This window comes from Dromaius novaehollandiae, chromosome 2 (assembly GCF_036370855.1).
Source record: "Dromaius novaehollandiae isolate bDroNov1 chromosome 2, bDroNov1.hap1, whole genome shotgun sequence".
NCBI lineage: Eukaryota > Metazoa > Chordata > Aves > Casuariiformes > Dromaiidae > Dromaius > Dromaius novaehollandiae.
This window is the reverse complement of record NC_088099.1, coordinates 76,303,848-76,321,793: the sequence shown is the minus strand read 5'-3', so window position 1 is coordinate 76,321,793 and position 17,946 is coordinate 76,303,848. Positions and strand designations below refer to the sequence as shown.

Genomic DNA, 17,946 nt, shown 5'->3' with positions numbered 1-17,946 from the left:
GTTACAATTACCACATTAGGTAACAAATAAACACACTAAAACAGAGGCAATATAGTGAAAACATTGTATTGTGACATGCTTTTCCAGTTCAAAATGTTGAAAGCATTTTTTATTGAACAAGTTATTAAATCCTACATGCAGAATTTTGAAAGCCTAAACTACATGTTAAACATCTGAACACATCCTATTCACATTTTATCTCTGGATCTTTCAAACAACAACTAACAGTCTATTAATATAGCTATGACCAGCAGACTAATCTGGATGGACATTTTTAGCTCTTGAAAATATACAAGAGCACTAGTAAAACACTATATAATCTGTATTGTAGGTGTTAAAACATGTATTCTCTTTAAAAAAGTTTAAGAAGTATTAAAACAGCTTCAACAGTGATAAAGTAGGCTTTATTCCAATTATTTGAATTCAGTTATTCAACACCAATTTTTACAATAGCTAAAGCTACGAAGACCTACTGCTTTTGGACCTGTGCCATCTGCTATACCAGGTAATTTCCCAAATTATGAAATTTATAATTTTCCTCTTTAAAAATAAATTGTTGGAATTATTTATGAAGATGGTAGTGCTTAGACCCAGCCCATACATTTTATAAATATGTTACAACTACGCACAGCACACAGCTTCACAGTTCATGCGATAGGCAGTGTCTAAAAAAATCAGTAACTAACTTCCAAAAACATTTAAATATCTACGGTATTTAAACACAGTGTTTTCTAGTTTCTCATAAGAAAAGTAAGCTGTAAACATTTTTACCTTTAGTTCATGCCTTGTTTGCTAGGTAATGTGGACATTTTGTTGTTTTGCTTTTTAATCTACAACCATTGGTGAAATAAGTCTGTGTTCCCAAAAATATTACATTCCACGAGTAAAGCACACGTCTATTGTATAACCATGTGATACAGATACAGAAAATGAACTACTGTATTCAAAAACATAAAAGTAAAGTTACTAAAACAGTCCATAGCTGTTAGAGCTGATGCTTTCAGAATATAGAGCAACATTGTTACACTAAAAATGTTCAAAAATAAGGCCTCTGAAATAAATATTTCCATTCTTTAAAAAAAGATATAATAAAAATGTACATCACATGGTCAATGTAGGTATAAAAAATCACTAAGTTAAACCATTCTAGATGATGTATCTGAAGTAAAATGGCCTAGATTTTGCTTCTGCCGACGTCCTCTGTTGTTTTTGGGGCATTTTCTGTTCAAAAAAAAAGAGAAAGAAAAAGAAGGGATATTTTTACATATGCCATATAAAATTCAAATGAGCAATAGTAAATTGACTTTATTTTCTGTACTCGACATAAGAAAGACTATTTCAGTTGTGCTGACTGGGGGAATGCTCCTGCTGTTTGGTACCAGACTGACACCTGGGTCACTTGTGGGAACCAAGATCACCCTGAAGGGAGGGCTACCTGAATTTGAGACTGAAAGGAGCAAGGTGCTAGGTACTTCAGCCTCGAGCTGGCAAAACATGTACTGCTTGAGTGCACTGGCTTTACTTTTCACACCTAAAATTCAGTGCATGCTAGCACTGTTGCTGGATCAAGCCCAGGGGGCCTTCTTTCATTCAGCCTTTGCAGTACATGACCTTCAGGTGCCTTGCTACTTACTGGCACTTACAATGCAGAGTCCACCTTGCAGACTTTCTATGGGAGACTCAGACTTCCCCTTTCTTGGGGATGGTTACATGACTAAGAAAGGACTTATGAAAGCCAGCAATTTTGAGTGGAAATGGACGTACTCAGTACTTCAGAGAGTAGGCAATGCAAGACGGAGCAGAGTTGAGGAGGAAGAGGTAAAGTGTGGCATGGATGCTCAAATGTAGGACGGAAATGCTTCATGCACCTATAAAGTTTTCCTTTTGAGAACAGCAACTTGACAAGTCTCTAGTTTCAATGGGAGGGAGGGGGGGAATCATATCTTCTATAAGATATCATTAATGCTGAAATTTCTCCAGTGAAGTTCTAAAATATTAGCTGACCTTTTAGATATGCTACAAGACTGATCTGTTCTGCTAGGTATTTGGTTTGGTGATTCAGAGTGATCACTAATGATCTGTGAATTTAAATGAATGTATGTTGTGTTACATAAACTGGCAATATGATGTTGCATAATCATTCTACCCAGCCATTAGGTACATTTGATTTGGGTATTTCTAAATGTATGTTAAAGCACAAAAAACTTCAGGAAGGTCAAATACTTAAGCACATAAAAGATATATATACATACCATGTGTAATTTTACGCCGGTTTTGTATTTACCCACCTTGTTATGCACATGACAATTGCAACTATAATGGCAATCTGTACAGCTCCAATTATTGCTGCAATAAGGACATGCGTAAGCTTTTGTCTACTTGGGACAACATAAAGAATGCTAAAGTCTGTCTTCTCACAGTGCTGTCCAGTATATCCTGATTCACACCTGAAAAGAAAAGGAATATTTCATGGAATATATATTTTGACAACAGTCTAGTCATTTTTCAGATAACTAATGAGTCCAAGATGTGGGATAAAGAGCTCAGGTATCAATGAAAATGTGAAAGGTCAAGACACAAAGGTAAGGCCTGGAAAATATTACAATGACAGCAGGAGAGAAACACATTCATCAGTGACATCACTGCTATTTCAGCAATTCAGAAGGCACTACTTTCTGAAGTCTAAAATGAAACTTAAAGAGCATAACTGTACAAAAGAGCTTCTCTGAGATCCTGCCTGTTCTGTGAAAGAGTGAAGCAGTGTGGATTGTAGCTGAGAAACAGCTGGTGGGAAGGCGGAGGTGTGGTAGTGCCTGGATTCAAAAATGGCTTGGATTCCTGTGGCAAGAGAAGAAACAGGATGGATATTCTCCACTTTCCTGGATAAGGTATTAGTGGCCCTCTCTGAAACTACCTGCATCATAAAGGCCCTGATTTGGCACAAGAAGTACGTGGGGCAGTTTTTAGGAAGAATAAAGAAACTAGATGAAACAAGCAGACAGACTAAAAGAAACAATAAAATATGTTCATAGAACTCAACTGGAATATTGATAAAAGTGAGGAATGAAAAGGAGGAAAAGAAACCTTGGAAAGTGAGAAAAAAGAACATGCTTTTTCAAGCTGCAGCCTAGAGAAACGGAATCCTGTGAAACATATTGGACAAGACTAACATCAAAACCCCTGTCCCCAAAACCAAGTCTTTTCTATCTTTCTCTTTGCTAAGCAGCTATTACCCAAAGTCAATGAGAATTTCAGGCTAAATGTGCTTCACAGAGATCAGGTTATTGCCCTTGCCAGCTGCATAGAAAAATCATGGAGACTCAAAACTGGCCAGCTCACTCAAATGAATCTCAGTCCCTTCAGGGAAAACAGAGCTACCTTGCAGGACACTAATGGGAGGGAACCCAATAGCCCACGACTGCTTAAGTGAGAGTTCATGGAAGAATCCATAGAAATTTGCTAGGGGTGGTGGAAAAATGGTAGAAGGCAGAACAGAAGCAGTTGTTCTAATTAGTATCTTGCTTGAGCAAACCAGCAGTTATATCAGTGGGAAACTCAACAGAGGCTCTTCCTGATCAGTGACATACATTTTCAGTGAATGCAAGATGTGCCAGTGGTGAAAGTGGCAATGAAGACGTGCTTTGGAGCAATTTTCCAAGGAAAAAGAGAGGCTGCAGCACAATAAGGAAAAGCAAGAGCAACCCAAGTCACTGAACTGGAGTCTGCACAATCAAAGGCCACAATTTACAATCCTCCATATTGCCTGAGCTTTTAATCTCTTCTCTTGCTGGTTTGAGCAGAGAGAAGAAAAACTTCAGCTTTTATTTTGAAGTATGAACCTGTGACTGTTTTAAAGGATAGCTGTAGAAGTAAAAGAGTAACAAGTTTGTTGTACAGCTATCCTTTAAAACAGATTGATGCAAATTTATCATTAAGGATGACTGAATCATACAATTGGCTGCCAGTTCTGGATTAGAAAGCTGGAGATGAATTAAGGAGACATAGGCACAGAAACAATGTATTTTAAACTGGATCACATAAGCCTGAATGCAACATAGAATCAGTCTCATCCATCCATAAGCTTGGTAAAGCAAGACAGAAATGAATTCTGTTTGTAGAAACAAAATAATTACTCCACAGACCTCCCTACAACTGCTAATGCGACTCCTAGTCGCCATTTGCATGCAGGGAAAAAGTGTTGGGGTTTACATGTTCACAGTCTTGTGACTATTTTCACCAGCCATGGGCTGATGCATAGGATGTTTTGGGTTCAGATATGAAACAAGTTCCAGTAAGAGTAGAGTTATTAAAGAAAAGCCCAAATTTACTGTAAGTAAGCTTGGTAATCACTATGAAAGGAATGAAGAGAAAGATGTACTAGCAAGAAGGAAGAGGACAAAGAACACTGCTCATCACACAAGAAGGAATGATAAGAAAGAGGACATATTGCTAGCAAAGAGGACTGAATTCTTGGTACTTTGCTTTTATTTTCATTAAAGAAGATAACAACAGTCAAGTGTCATCAATGTGAGAATTGCTTTAAAGCACAGGAGGCAAAACAAACCAGAGGAAGCACAAATAATTCAAAACATTTCCTCAGAAACACTGATGTGACAGGAAATTATTTCTGAGAAATACTGAGGGGAGATTCAGGAGTATGGAATTCCTGCAAAGAAGAAGTGTTTGTGTTAAGCGGTGGTGGGATGGAAATACTAGGCACCAGTTTAAGTTACCTGCTAAACTAGCAGAACAATTTTTAAAGCATTCTTCTGCATAAATACAGAGCATGATAAATAGAGGACAGCATGGATGTACCAAAATATGCTGTTCAGTCAATTAATTGACTTAGCATAGTGAAGCTATAGATTCATTTGCAAGGAGATAAACTGTGCCTTCTTGATGCAGCCTGCTGTAAAGACAGGGCAGAACTGTACTGCACAAGGGAAGCAGCAAGCAACAGCCCAGATCCCAGCTGTACAAAGGCTGCTAAGCTAAATATTGCACAATTTACTGCAAAACCTTACTCCCTCCCATCTGCTGGCAGTTCTGCTGGTTGCTGGGCAGTGTGTGAGGAGCTTCACTCTCCTCAGTGTCCAGCTGCTGGTGAAAGTCAGAATTTGCACTGTGCACATACTTTCTGCAGTTCTGGCAGTCATTTGATATATCGCATACATCACTACCAGGAAAGGAGGACCAAAATAAAAAAATGTACATGCTAGATGGGCTGAGAACACAAAGCACTTAAAAATAATAATCTGCCATTGGCATTTATTCATTATGTTTTCCTTGTCAGAGAAAGAGAAATCTTTTCTTTAGTAGAAGTATTTGATTACTATGGCTGATTGCTGTCTGATATAAATCATTTTGATTCCTAAATAACTCTGTGCTATAGTATGAAACATATGCCTACTGGTATGAGACTATGAGTATTTAAATGGCCAAAAAAAAAAAAAAAAAAAAAAAGAAAATCCAAAGGAGATTTAACACTTATGGGTCAAGAACAGGCAGTCAGAAAGTCTTGACTAGAACCAAATGAGATTTATTGTGATAGGTCCAGTGCTGAGATACTGTTCAGGCTTAAATAACCAAATGTTTAAATAAATAATTGAAGGTCATAATAGTAAATATAATTATAAAATACATTATAAAGTGGCGTATTAATATATTAATTTAATAATAAATATGTAAGTGTTTGAAAAATAATTGAATCATAAATGACTATTTATGATTAATGCCATCCAGAAAAAAATCTGAGAAATCAAAAATATCATTCATTCAGCTGGGAATATTTTCTTTGAAATTCCTCTGTTTTGATTATTTTATGAACAAATCTATCAGAAATTGTTAAATGCAGTTCCAGATTAAAAGAATACTGCAATCAAGTACTGCTGCCTAATACCCACCAAAATAACAATAGGGATGTACTCAGTTTTCCAAGAGAAGCAAGAGCATGTCAGGCTCTCTTGGTTCTAGCCAAAGAAAGACAAAGACAAGTACAGTCCTAAAGGGAAGCTGAAAATAAAAAAGAAAGTGTCTCAGATGGGAAAAGGAAAAATGAAGGTTTACGTATGTTTAAGTCTTCAATCACAGTGGTTCTTCTTTCTGGGTTTCCTGCTCTCTGCTCAGACTGGAAACACTTAAATCTTGCAAGTAGGAAAAGCCCTAAATACACTCACTTGTTAAAGATCAAGGGTAAAAAATCATAATGGAATCTAACAGATTTATAGCTAAAGGTTCCAAAGTATAGAAAAGCAAGGAGTTATAGTATCATCAGCTACATTAATCTGAAAGTAAAAGTTTGCAAGATAAAAGTTCTGCAGTGAAAACTATTACTAACAAGTGGGAAACAATGTTATTAAGAAGCATCCTTTTTCTATGAGTAGTCTTTTAAATGATTTTTTTGAAAGAAAATAGAAGTAGAATTTACTTGGTGAAACTTATATAAAAACCTATTTGGGAGCTAAGGAAATAAAATGGAAAATTCAGATTTCTTGGGAAAAATTTAAAGGCTTAATACTGATTTTACTGAGCTGCTAGATTATATTTAGCAGACAAAAGATGTAGCCTAAAGAATATTTTGCAATTCTATTCTGTCTATATAAAATAAAGCATATTGTTTTGAAAAATAGTAATAAAATGTTAAAAATTGATTGATATTGAGACAGAATTTGTGAACAGAGCAATAAAAGGCCCAGACAGCATGAGAACAGACTGAAAGAGGTCAATGGGAAACGTATGCTAATACAGAAAAGCCATGCAAGTAAAAAGCAGCATTTTATTTTCTCTAGATAGGATTTAGCAGATGAAAATAAGGATACAATATTAAGGCCACAGTTCTTGAAGGGATTCAGAACTATCTAATAGCTGAGCTGAAATAAAGCAAGAAACCACTTCTGTGAGCCCACTTTTGTGCTGTGCAAGGATTCAGCATTTTGGGTGCAAAACATATATATGCCACATTCCCATTCAGCTTGACTCCTTGCAGCAGTCCTAGCATTCTCCTGTTCCTCCCTTTTCCCAGGGTCTAAATGATATTTTACTGCCTTTCACCATTCACCCATGTACTAAGATTTGTGAGCCATCAGGTTTTATGTTATTCTAATGGATAGTGCCTGGGAGACTGAGCCCTTCCTCCAAGCACTACCAGCCTCATGACTGGTGTAGCTATGAACTGCCTGCAACATAGGATATCGTTTCTGTGCCTCTGCTTAGCTATCTGCAAACCGATACATTCTGTGACTATGTTTAGAGAGCATTTTATTACGTAAGTTTTACAGTAATTTCAGGAATATTTTGTAGGCATTCAGGACTTACCGGCAGGAAGCCTTCTGAGTGGAATAAATGAATTCGCATTTTCCATGTATACAATAGCCATTGAAACTTTCTGAACAAGGTATGTGGTTTCCAATGTAAATGTCCTCTCTTTGATCACTGGCATCTTAAAAAGAAATATACATAAATAATTATAAATAGCTTTAAGATATTTATAAAAAAACCCTCAAGCACGATTAGCATATCTTTAAAAACTTGTAGTGGAAAAGGGAATACAGACTAATAAAGCAAAGGCACAACGAAGAAGCTTCAGAGATGCCTAATGTATTGCACTGAAAACATTCCCTTGAGATATCTAAATAGGCTTTTTTGTCAGCTTCGTTGAAAAAAGAAAAGTCTCCATGACACAGAACCAACCTGATGCAGGAAGATGAGCAGAAATTTCGTCAGTGGCATTGTGGCAAAGGGCTAATAGATAGATACATAAAGCTCCCTCCAGCATTTTAGCAGAGGAAAAATACCTGAAGGGTCAAGAAGGAGATAAACTACATTTTATGATTACTGGATAGAGAACAATGTGATAAAGCCCTGATCTGACTGATCTTACCAGTCACTATAACTGAAATCAAACACATTAAAACAGCTACCTTGGAGAAACATTTTGATGGAGAGGAAAGTTTCAAGTATTGAAGTGAGCCTAAGATATTAATTCCTTTGGCAGGCAGTCCCCCCTGCCCCAATATCTTTTGTATATCTGTCACATTACTAGAACTAACAAAAGTTGTGTACATTTTCAACCATTCTTTCCCCTAAATTATTCTGTAATAAAGTCATAAACACAGGAGTTTGTATGTGGTTCTGAACTTCTCTAAAGTGCAGGGATCTAGAAATGTGAATGCTACGCTGAATTTTTGGAATTATGTTCATTTCCATGGCAAGAGACTGCGGCGTCACAAATACAAGATGATAACGAACTGCAGGTGCAAAGGAAAAGGTAACTGTGGAGAAGAAACCTCTTGTACAATTGCGGATATTCAAAATAACACCAGAAAGGAAAGAGAATGTCTTTATACAACAAAAAAAAGCTTGCTGCTGTTCTAGGTTTCCCTGAACATTTTCTGTTATATTTCCTAATTTGTTCCAAGAAAAATATATATTCTAAATGTTAGACATTTTAGACATCAGGAAGCCTGTTGGTTCAAGCTATGCTTCAAAGATATAAAAGACTTGCTATATTGGAAGAACATTGCCCAATACTGACACATACATTAGAAACTGGCCTAATGGAATAAACTATGTTATGGTAAGTTTAAGAGGAGAAAACTGGAGACTGGTCACCCCAAAACTGTAACCTCCCTTCTCCTCCAAGCAATTAACTACCATCATATCCAGTCTCAATCCAAAGCTACATACAATTATATTAGTCTGTTTAGATAGGTGCATCATCTATGCTTTTAATATACATACTAATACAGAATGTGAGGCCTAATGAAAGACACAAGCCCTGCAAAGAGGGCCGCATAGCCATAGCCACCCAAAGCAGAGTCAAAACTTTATATTAAACAAAGAATGGGTGTTAAACACAGAAGATTCCTAGTGCAAAATAGACATTTACTCATTTATTCATGAGAATCAATTTTTAATCTGAGAGACTGGCCAGACTGCTTCAGAGCTTCAAAGTAAAAGATTTTACTGGTATAGGAGACTTGAAAGAGTAATGGAATAAAAAAGTACAGATACTTCTCCAAAAAGAAGAGGCAGGAACAGAATGTGAGACCCTGATGCCCAACAAGATGAAGCAAAAACAGCAAGTCAGCTGAATAAGGGAAGACAGGCCTTTCTGGTGCAACTTTAAGTAGATACTGACACTGCAAGGTGAAGGAGACTGCCACAGTTACGGGTCTAAAGACCAAAAGGTTTTATACATTCAGTGAACAGGGTTTAACACAGAGTAATGCACAGGACTTTAAAGCAAAAGCAAACAGAGAAAAGTGTGAACTGCTTTTCATCCTGCAAGAAGGAGTCATTTAAATTAGTTCACTGTAGACTCTCACTATCTAAAAAGACCTGACTAATGATAAACAAACAAGCAAACAAACAAATCTAAACTCTTTTTACATAGGACATACTGCCTTAATTTATAGTATTTGCCTAAATTGAGACTGCATGCCCCTCTGAGTGCACAAGCAATACACATTAATAATAATAATAATAATAATAATAATATACACTGCTTTTTCCACTAACTAGATTTCGAGGGCAATTTCTATGCAATAAAATAAAGGCTGTAACTTCTTTGGAATAGGAACCAGAAGTGGTGCTTCATTACATGACATAATAAGGTGTAAATTCCACTTGGTGCCTCTTATGTCTTCCTCATATAAATGAAAGTTGACATTAAATAATTCCAATTGATACCTTTTAAATAATGAAAATAAGAGAACCTGTGAAAGGGAAAAATATACGGAGCCTTTTGGCAAGAGTTTGGGTTTGGGTTTTCAAGAAGCATACAAGGAATATCTGAAACCATGGCTGGACAGCTTTACACTGGGAGGCCATGGGAGTATATGGGCCAAACAGTATAATGACAGAAAAAAAAAGACCAGAGCTAACCGAGAAGATGCTCCTCTTTGTGAGGGAAGAGCAGGAAAGGTTAACAGCTATGGAGATGTGCTCTTTGTCTTGAGTTTTTTCCTTCTTCTTTAAGAAAGATAGAAGTGTTTTGTCCCGGACAGCTTCGAATGACAGCAATAAAATGCAGAAAGGTGTGTGTTCTGAGAATGCACTTAACACACATAAGGTACTAACAAGTAAAATAACTAAGCAGAAATTGAAGCTCTCTCTCATTTCATTTATGCTAAGTATTCAGTTCATATAGCTAAAACATTTCAACCAATGTGATTCAGCATGTTCATTTCTATAGAGCATTTTAAAACCATCTAACAGAGTCTACCAGTTTTTCATAAGTGGTCAGAAAAGACTGGTCACAGGGGACTTGTGTCGTTTCAGCAGGAACATGGTGGCTTGGTGACAGTAAAGGCATTGTCTCAGCCACTGGGCAGATTCCACTCCTGTGACAAATGAGTAGAGGGGTGAGCAGCTGAGCAGCATAAAGGAATACAGCAGGCAAAACACAAAACATTCGTATCTCCTTTTTGCCAGCCTTGCAAGCAGAGTGGTATAAGAATGAACCTGTTCCTTCTGTCTGCCTTGGTTACAGAAATCAAAGTTCTAGGGCAGACGAGAAGGCACCTATGTGCTCTATTTTGTCATCTTGTAAAACTGTAACCTAATAGCATAATGTCTTTACAATACCTTTCACATCTGGCCGATATTGCATTCCATCGTCTTTCTTTCCAACTGCATTTGTGTCATCTGTTTCTGGATGATAAATACATGCATGGATAACTATCAGGAAAGGCTTATTTCCAGAGCACTACATATATGTTATTGAAATGTCAGGGAAGAAAGTATTTAAAAGAATTATTTTAATTACAGTATAACTGGTCACATTCCCACATTGTTCCTTCTGTAGAAACAAGTCTGTAGAGGCAGTAACACCAGCATCTAGAGCAGTAAGGGGCACACTCCAAGGTGTAGGTTTCGAACAGAAATGTCTTTTGTGGTATGGGCCTAGATTATTTCAGTGACAGTCTCTGTTTTGTTTTTGGAACAGTCAAGGTTGCAGCTTCTAGATGTAACTGGCAAAGAGATGTTGGAAGGATATTATTCCTATGAGAAGGTCCTAAATTCAATTCACCTTGGCTTGGCTGAATTCGAGACCCCAAAATGGAACAGTTGTGCACATAATTAACAATATATATGGAAGTAATCAAACTATTTCAGTGAACCATTCCAAAGCTGGAAAAGGAATCGTATAAATACTTGCACTATTGAGCTCCAAGTTTACTTACCTTGGAAGTATATTGTATGGCCCACATCAGCAATAGTGAATATTTTCCACATACTATATATGTATACTAGTATTGCTTTTTCTCTCCTACTTCTCACTACCCCCTCATATAAGACCTGGTGTGCTATTGCTTATATTCTCCTAAAACTTTTTGCTTTTTTTCCAGGTAACAACAGCCAGAAAAAGCTAATGTAAGCAGGCCACATCTGAATTATTCTGTGGGATTCAGGAACTCAGAAGTCTCCCTAAGTGGGAAAACAAAATATAGACAGGGAATTCACTGATAACTAGATCAGTGAGTTCTAACTAAAAATGGAAAAGAAAAGGCTCTGTTGAGCGTTTTATGTCAGAATTTACATTTATATGAAAAATTAAATCAAACCTACCCGAGCAGTGTCCAAGATGTCTTATGTCAATCTGTTCTTGTCTCAGACATGATGCTTCTCTAACAAAGCATGGATTGTTATAGGAACTTCCATCAGAAGCACACACAGGATTAAAACTGTATCCACTGCAATCTATATTACATACACACCTGTTAATTAAAGCACACAACACGACAAACTTGACATCCAACAAAAGCTGGGTAATGTTGAGTCCTGAGTAAACACAGTGTCATATACTAACTCCAGCTTCCTTTATACTAGAGAAAAGCCTGTTGCATGTAGATACCGAAGAATTCACTGACATCTCACATTTCCAAGCAGAATTTACAGAATTATAATAGGTGCTTTGGTGTGCTTTTTGATAATTTACTGATGTTTCTTATAGTTTTATTATGATATGAGTCTCTTTGATTAACACCTGAAATTGATAACATATTACTAGGAAGATGTATTACATTAATAAAACAGTTTAACATGTTGTCTATTCTCAAGTGTGAACGAAACCATATATTCTACCTTTTGTGGGGGTCAGGATCCCTGAGATTTTTTTTTAAAAAGGAGCTCTCATTTCCGTTAAGTAGTACAAAGTCTTTTTTTATTCCTAGAGGCTGAACAGAATCAATATGCTTGGTCAACTGTGTTGTTATAACAAGCCTTTCATTCATGCCTTTGAAAGTTAACAGTGGGTTTATTGTGTTGTATTGAAAACAGAGTTATGCAATCTGAATTATTTCATATTGCATCCAATTTAACACTTCTGTCATTTCAGACACAGTGTTTTCCATATGATTTGCAACTAGGGACCATAAAATGAAAAGGGCGGCAAAAAGAAGACCTATCATGTAGGTGACTCCTAACAACCCAGAGGTAGGTCAGCCAAAGACTCAGATAAGACACACACATCACCCTTTGGTTAGATAATTCTGTTACCCCAGCAAAAAGCCCTGAAATTTGACATGTGTGAAGGGCATAGGAGCACTTTCTAGTTCAGAAGCTTGTTTATTTCAGTCAATATTCTAATTTTTAACTGAACTTGTTTTTTTAGAGGAAAGTTTCTCTGTGCATTTCACAGTACTCTGCAAGCAATGCTCTGCCTCTGATGGGGAGAAGTAAGGAGTTCTGGCTGGAGAATGGGAATGAGGGCACCTGGTGGAGCTCTCCACCTGGCCCTTTCTGCATGCTGTGAGAGCAGGAGGGGTTGCACTGCGTCTTCTCAAGAAGTGGAGTGAGCACATAGCTCTTACCTCAAGAAGCTGCTTTCTTCTCCATGCCAGGAAGCCCACACAGAGGACACATGATATGACTGTTAGGAACTGCCACTAGCTTAATCTTGAATATTTCTAATAAGACATGAGATGAAAAAACCCAAACTACTAACTTGCAGGATGTTTATGTTCTTTCCAGATGTTTCAGATACAAGTAAATGAATTAGGTTGATATATGTGTGCCTCAAGTCAGTAACAATAGATCCAAATTCCATGCTGCAAAAACACTGAAGATAGACAGAGTGCACTGAAATCAGCACACTTTGCTCCACACAGTTGCGGATGGATCACTGCCTCTGATTTCATCTGCCTAGTAATTAGAGGCCTGGCTGATGCCTGACTTCTGGGACAACCTAGGTAATAAAAAACAATTTGACCTCTAACTTTGCTAGGTGAAATTAAGGCAGATGATACTCACCTCATGTAACAAAGTTCTTAAATCTTCCTGTGAACCTTGTGCTGAAAAACCTCAATGCCTTCTAAGTTTCTTAAATAAGAGTAAATATTTGGGGGTTTACTCTGAACCTTTTTTCTTATTTCTCCTGCCATTTTCTCTCCCTCTCTTTCCCTGAGCATCTTTTGTTATCTAATTAACAAATTACTTGTGGCTTTGAAGATACTGCTTTTCCCAGTAGTGTTTCATGCCCATGAACTTCAGAATACTGCTAGACTAAAGAATATCTCCAGCAAACTGATCTTTAAGTGCACCTGCTGACAGTTAAAAACTGCTCCATTAAAGAGTCTCTACACATCTTAGGGACCTATCTCAAAGTATTCCTTAAGTCACTAAATATCAATCTACAACAATTTTTCTTACTAGAAAGGTGAACCATAAACCAGGGAAAGGAAGTACTTTGTTTACATACTACCACATAATTTTAAACCTAATAAGGGGCTTATTAGGATTAAACCTAATACATGCTACCACATAATTTTAAACCTAATAAGGGGCTTATTAGGATTAAACCTAATACATGCAAATAGGCATCTAAAAGGCCTACAGTGCAGCAGTTTTGCACACACATTGACACAAGCTGCTAAGAGCGCTATACTTCTCATTGTATGACACTGGCTATTTGCTTACTAATACCTTTACCTGGTCTTAGCACAAAGCAATCATTGCTGCATGTGCATGCCCATGGCTGTCAAATTGGAGCACATTTATTTCTATTTTCAGACAGTTTCCATGCTGAGACAACTCTAATTCTGTCTGTCATCATCCAAGGTCCACAGTATCATAATTAATGTTGTTTTTTTGTCATTCCAGTGACTTTTGAAAATACTTCTTTCTTTCTCGTGGTATCAGTACAGTCAGAGTTGAAACTGCTTGGAGGATTTTTTTTTTACATTGCCATGCTTTGTCATGTTCAGATTTAATAACTAATGTCAAATGCTTACTTCCTTAGGATTGCAAAATGCCTGTTTTGAGGCAGTTGCAAATTTCTGACTATGCTTACACTTAGATTACTGTTTCCTTAACTCTAACCATTTAGCTTATGTACACAAATTTCTCTTTATTACTTTACATTTTGCATATAAATGTATGAAAAGAAAAAAAGCAGGATGAAATCTTGTGACATTTCCATGATGACTAAGACAGTTTGAAGCAACTGAAGCACACTTACCAACTACAATGGTTTACGGTAGCTTTGTCTTGTTCAAGCAGAACAGAGCTGGTGTTTGTCACAGGTGAGACAGATAAATGATAGCCTGTAGTGGACCTGAATACTGGTATTTACTGGATGGTTACCAGCACATCAAATCTCCAGCTGGTTCGACAGACCCTGACTACCTGGTAGACTTAGGTGTTTCTGCACACAGGTGTAAGGGTTATAGGCACACTAATCTCCAGTGAGGCTCTCGCTGGCAAGACAGACCCCAACCAGCTGGCAGGCCATGTGCCTGCTGCCCACGAGCCTAATGGTTATCACTATTATAATGCAGCACACTGACACAACACACTCCTGCTGGAGGGCCCTCCTTAATACAGAATCACAGGATAGCTGAGGTTGGAGGGTACCTTTAGAGATCATCCAGCCTAACCGCTCCTGTTCAAGCAGGGTCACCTACAGCACATTGCTCAGGACCATGTCCCATCAGGTTTTGAATATCTCCAAGGATGGAGACTCCACAGCCTCTCTGGGCAAACCTGTTTCAGTGCTCAGTCAACCTCACAGTAAAGAAGTTTTTCCTCATGTTCAGATGGAACTTCCTGTGTTTCAATTTGTGCCTGTTGTTTCTCGTCCTGTCATTGGCACTGCTGAAAAGAATCTGGTCCTGTCCTCTTGACACCCTCCCTTCAGATATTTAAACACATTGGTATGATTCTCCCTCCCTCTTCTCTTCTCCAGCCTGAAGAGTCCCAGCTCTCTCAGCCTTTCTTCAGATGAGACATGCTCCAGTCTCTTTATCATCTTAGTAGCCCTCTGTTGGACTTGCTTCAGGAGCTCCATGTCTCTTTTGTATTGGGGAGCCCAGACCTGGACACAGTACTCCAGAGGTGACCTCACCAGCGCCGAGTAGAGGGGGAGGATCACCTCCCTCCACCTGCTGGCAGTGCTCTTCCTAATGCAACCACTGGCCTTCTTGGCCACAAGGGCACATTGCTGGATCATGGTCAACTTGTTGTCCAGAAGGACTCCCAGGTCCTTCTCCGCAGAGTTGCTTTCCAGCAGGTCAGCCTCCTGCCTGTACTGGCTCCAGTCCCTTATTCATCTTAGTAGCCCTTCACTGGACTTGCTCCCATAGCTCTGTATCTCTCTCATACTTCACCCCAATAGGCTGTGATCTCAGGGTTCAATAAAGAGTATCGGTATTCTACTTTTGACACCATTTTCTGTCATGGGCGTGACAGTAACACCCTCCTCCCCCCCCCAGGGTGTTATCAAAATTTATAACCAGCCCATATCATATGCAGCTAGCAAGCAGCAGACTTCTTCCCAAGAGCTCAAAAGTTTGATTTTGGACATTGACCTACATACACCTACACCCATTTATCTGCTTGCTGCCTGTTATTTTTCACAATTCTTTGCCTATGACAGTGATGCAAAATAGTAAGACTGGTCTTCACATGGCAATTTAGTTACTGATGTAAATGTTTTGACAGAGTTGTTTGGTTTGTAAAAAAAAGTGGTTTAACTATACTGCAGGATGTTGAACTTACGCGCTTAAGAAAATTGAGATTATTATTCTTCATTATTCTAATATAAAAGCTTGAAGCCTTTCAGAGGACTGAAAGGTAAGTTGAGAATATGGCTGTTGGTGAGCAAGATGATGTGAGGGTAAGAGGATCTCTGCGGATTCAGTAGGGTGGGAGAGAGAATGCCAGGAACATATGCATTCAGGAGAGCCCTGGCCTAGGGAAAACAGGTCTGGGAATCAGGCAGAGATCTGGAGTTGTGAGTCTGCTCATTACATGCCTCTTTGTCTCAGCTCCAGTAAGTACTGGAGCAACACAGATGAGGTGGAAGTGAATGGGAAAAGGAGGAGGTAGAAGCCTAATGTCAAAATTTTAAAACATTTGATACTGACTTTCATAGCCTAAACTCTTCCCCACCTCCATGATACTGCCTTTTGCATATGAGCAGCCTCCTCTGCTATACTTCTCCCCTTTGCTACTATGCCTTATATATATATATACATTTATACACACACACACTACACCTGTATATATACTACGAGCGTAGTAGCCCAAGCCCACATCCACATGGGGTCCTATCCTGGGGGCTCAGCTTCAGGGACTGAAATTTCTGTTCAAACAGCCTGAATGGTGTGAAGTTGTTCTTACTCATAGCTAATTAGCACTAAACGCAAAATAAAGTCAACTTTCCTGGAAGTGCTGAACAATCCCTGGACACTAAGTGGTAGGGGGAATAAAAGGAAAGTATCCAGTGCGAAGCAATCACCTGTTTCCTCAGAGCTAAGACTTTCTGGAATTTTTGAAGTTGAGTGAGGGAGGTTTACACCATGATTCACTTGTTGTGCCTAAGTGACAGGAGTCAGTAAAAAGAAATTCTGAAGGCAGCCCTATCTCTGCAGGAGCCAGTGCTGAAGCAGCTGATATATTTTTGGCTACCTGGACAGGAAAGGCTAATTATAAGACAGGAGCAATGAGATGTGGGTAGTACTGCTCTCAGTAGAAAATGTGAAACAAAAATTGTTTTTACATGTTCAATGTGTGTGAAGGAAGGTAGAACCTTGCGAAAGTGAATTGCTGCTGTGGTGCTGCACATCAAAAAATTAAAACTGGCATTTGACTTCCTGAAAGACGACAGGCTCACGGCCACAAACTGAAACCAAAAAAGAGCTCAAGAAAGTGTTGGAAGATCCCCAAGTGAACGACTATTAAATACTGAAAATAAGCTACACCCCGAAGTCAGAGAGCTACAGAGGATAGATAGGAGTTTGATACTGCAAAGATGGCAGAAAAAGCAACCTTCTGAGGGGAACCCTCTAAATCTGTGATAAAGTCATAGTGAAGTCAAAGCCCAAGTCTAGTAAGTACAGCCCATGGAACTGCACGCATGCTGCAGACAACAGAAGCCAAGGCAGCACACCAAGTATGGGATAAGACACTGCAGAAATGTTAATGAGCTAAAAGTTGGGGTTCAGAGAGAAGAAATCTTAATGGGGGCTGTGTTTTCCAGGCAAATGAATTTGTGTGAGGCATCACAAGGTGTGAGCTTTTTTTCTGTACAGTTGCCTGACATTGGACACAGAATAAAATTCCCATATTGTCATTTGTTCCCTGACAAACACTGCTTAGACTGGGGAGAGAGCATGTAGACAGACAAGGACAAAACATTGAGCTATTCAGGGAAAGAGGGGAGGAAAAGAGCAAGATCAGGATGGTGCAAAGGGGAGCAGGGATATGCAGAAGGGATACAAGATGGGAATTTTAAAGGAAAGAGAGTAGAGCCCATTCATAAAGTTCCTAATAACCACTTTTTAAGCATTTCTTTGCACTCCTGCCTGAGCTCCCACCAGTGCTCTGTCCAGGTAGAGTCATCTGAGAGAGACATGCCAAGTGGAGCTTTTCAAGCTCTGACATGCAGCTATAGGATCTTTAGCAATACTTCCTATCCCTCTATCTCTCAAGGGACTAGTAAAG

At 38.5% G+C, this 17,946-nt stretch overlaps 1 protein-coding gene across 1 annotated transcript in view; it reads right to left on the bottom strand.

The window, feature by feature from the left end:
* Window positions 1-50: 50 nt before the first annotated feature.
* Window positions 51-17,946, bottom strand: part of TMEFF1 (transmembrane protein with EGF like and two follistatin like domains 1) — a 108,003-nt gene continuing 90,107 nt past the window's right edge. Inside the window, exons 6-10 of the mRNA XM_026110307.2 lie at window positions 11,572-11,720; window positions 10,588-10,653; window positions 7,315-7,438; window positions 2,289-2,447; window positions 51-1,221 (exon numbers count right to left, since the gene is read on the bottom strand). Of these exons, the coding sequence (XP_025966092.1) occupies window positions 1,137-1,221; window positions 2,289-2,447; window positions 7,315-7,438; window positions 10,588-10,653; window positions 11,572-11,720 (583 nt within the window). The 3' untranslated portion in view covers window positions 51-1,136. The remainder of the gene's footprint in view (window positions 1,222-2,288; window positions 2,448-7,314; window positions 7,439-10,587; window positions 10,654-11,571; window positions 11,721-17,946) is intronic.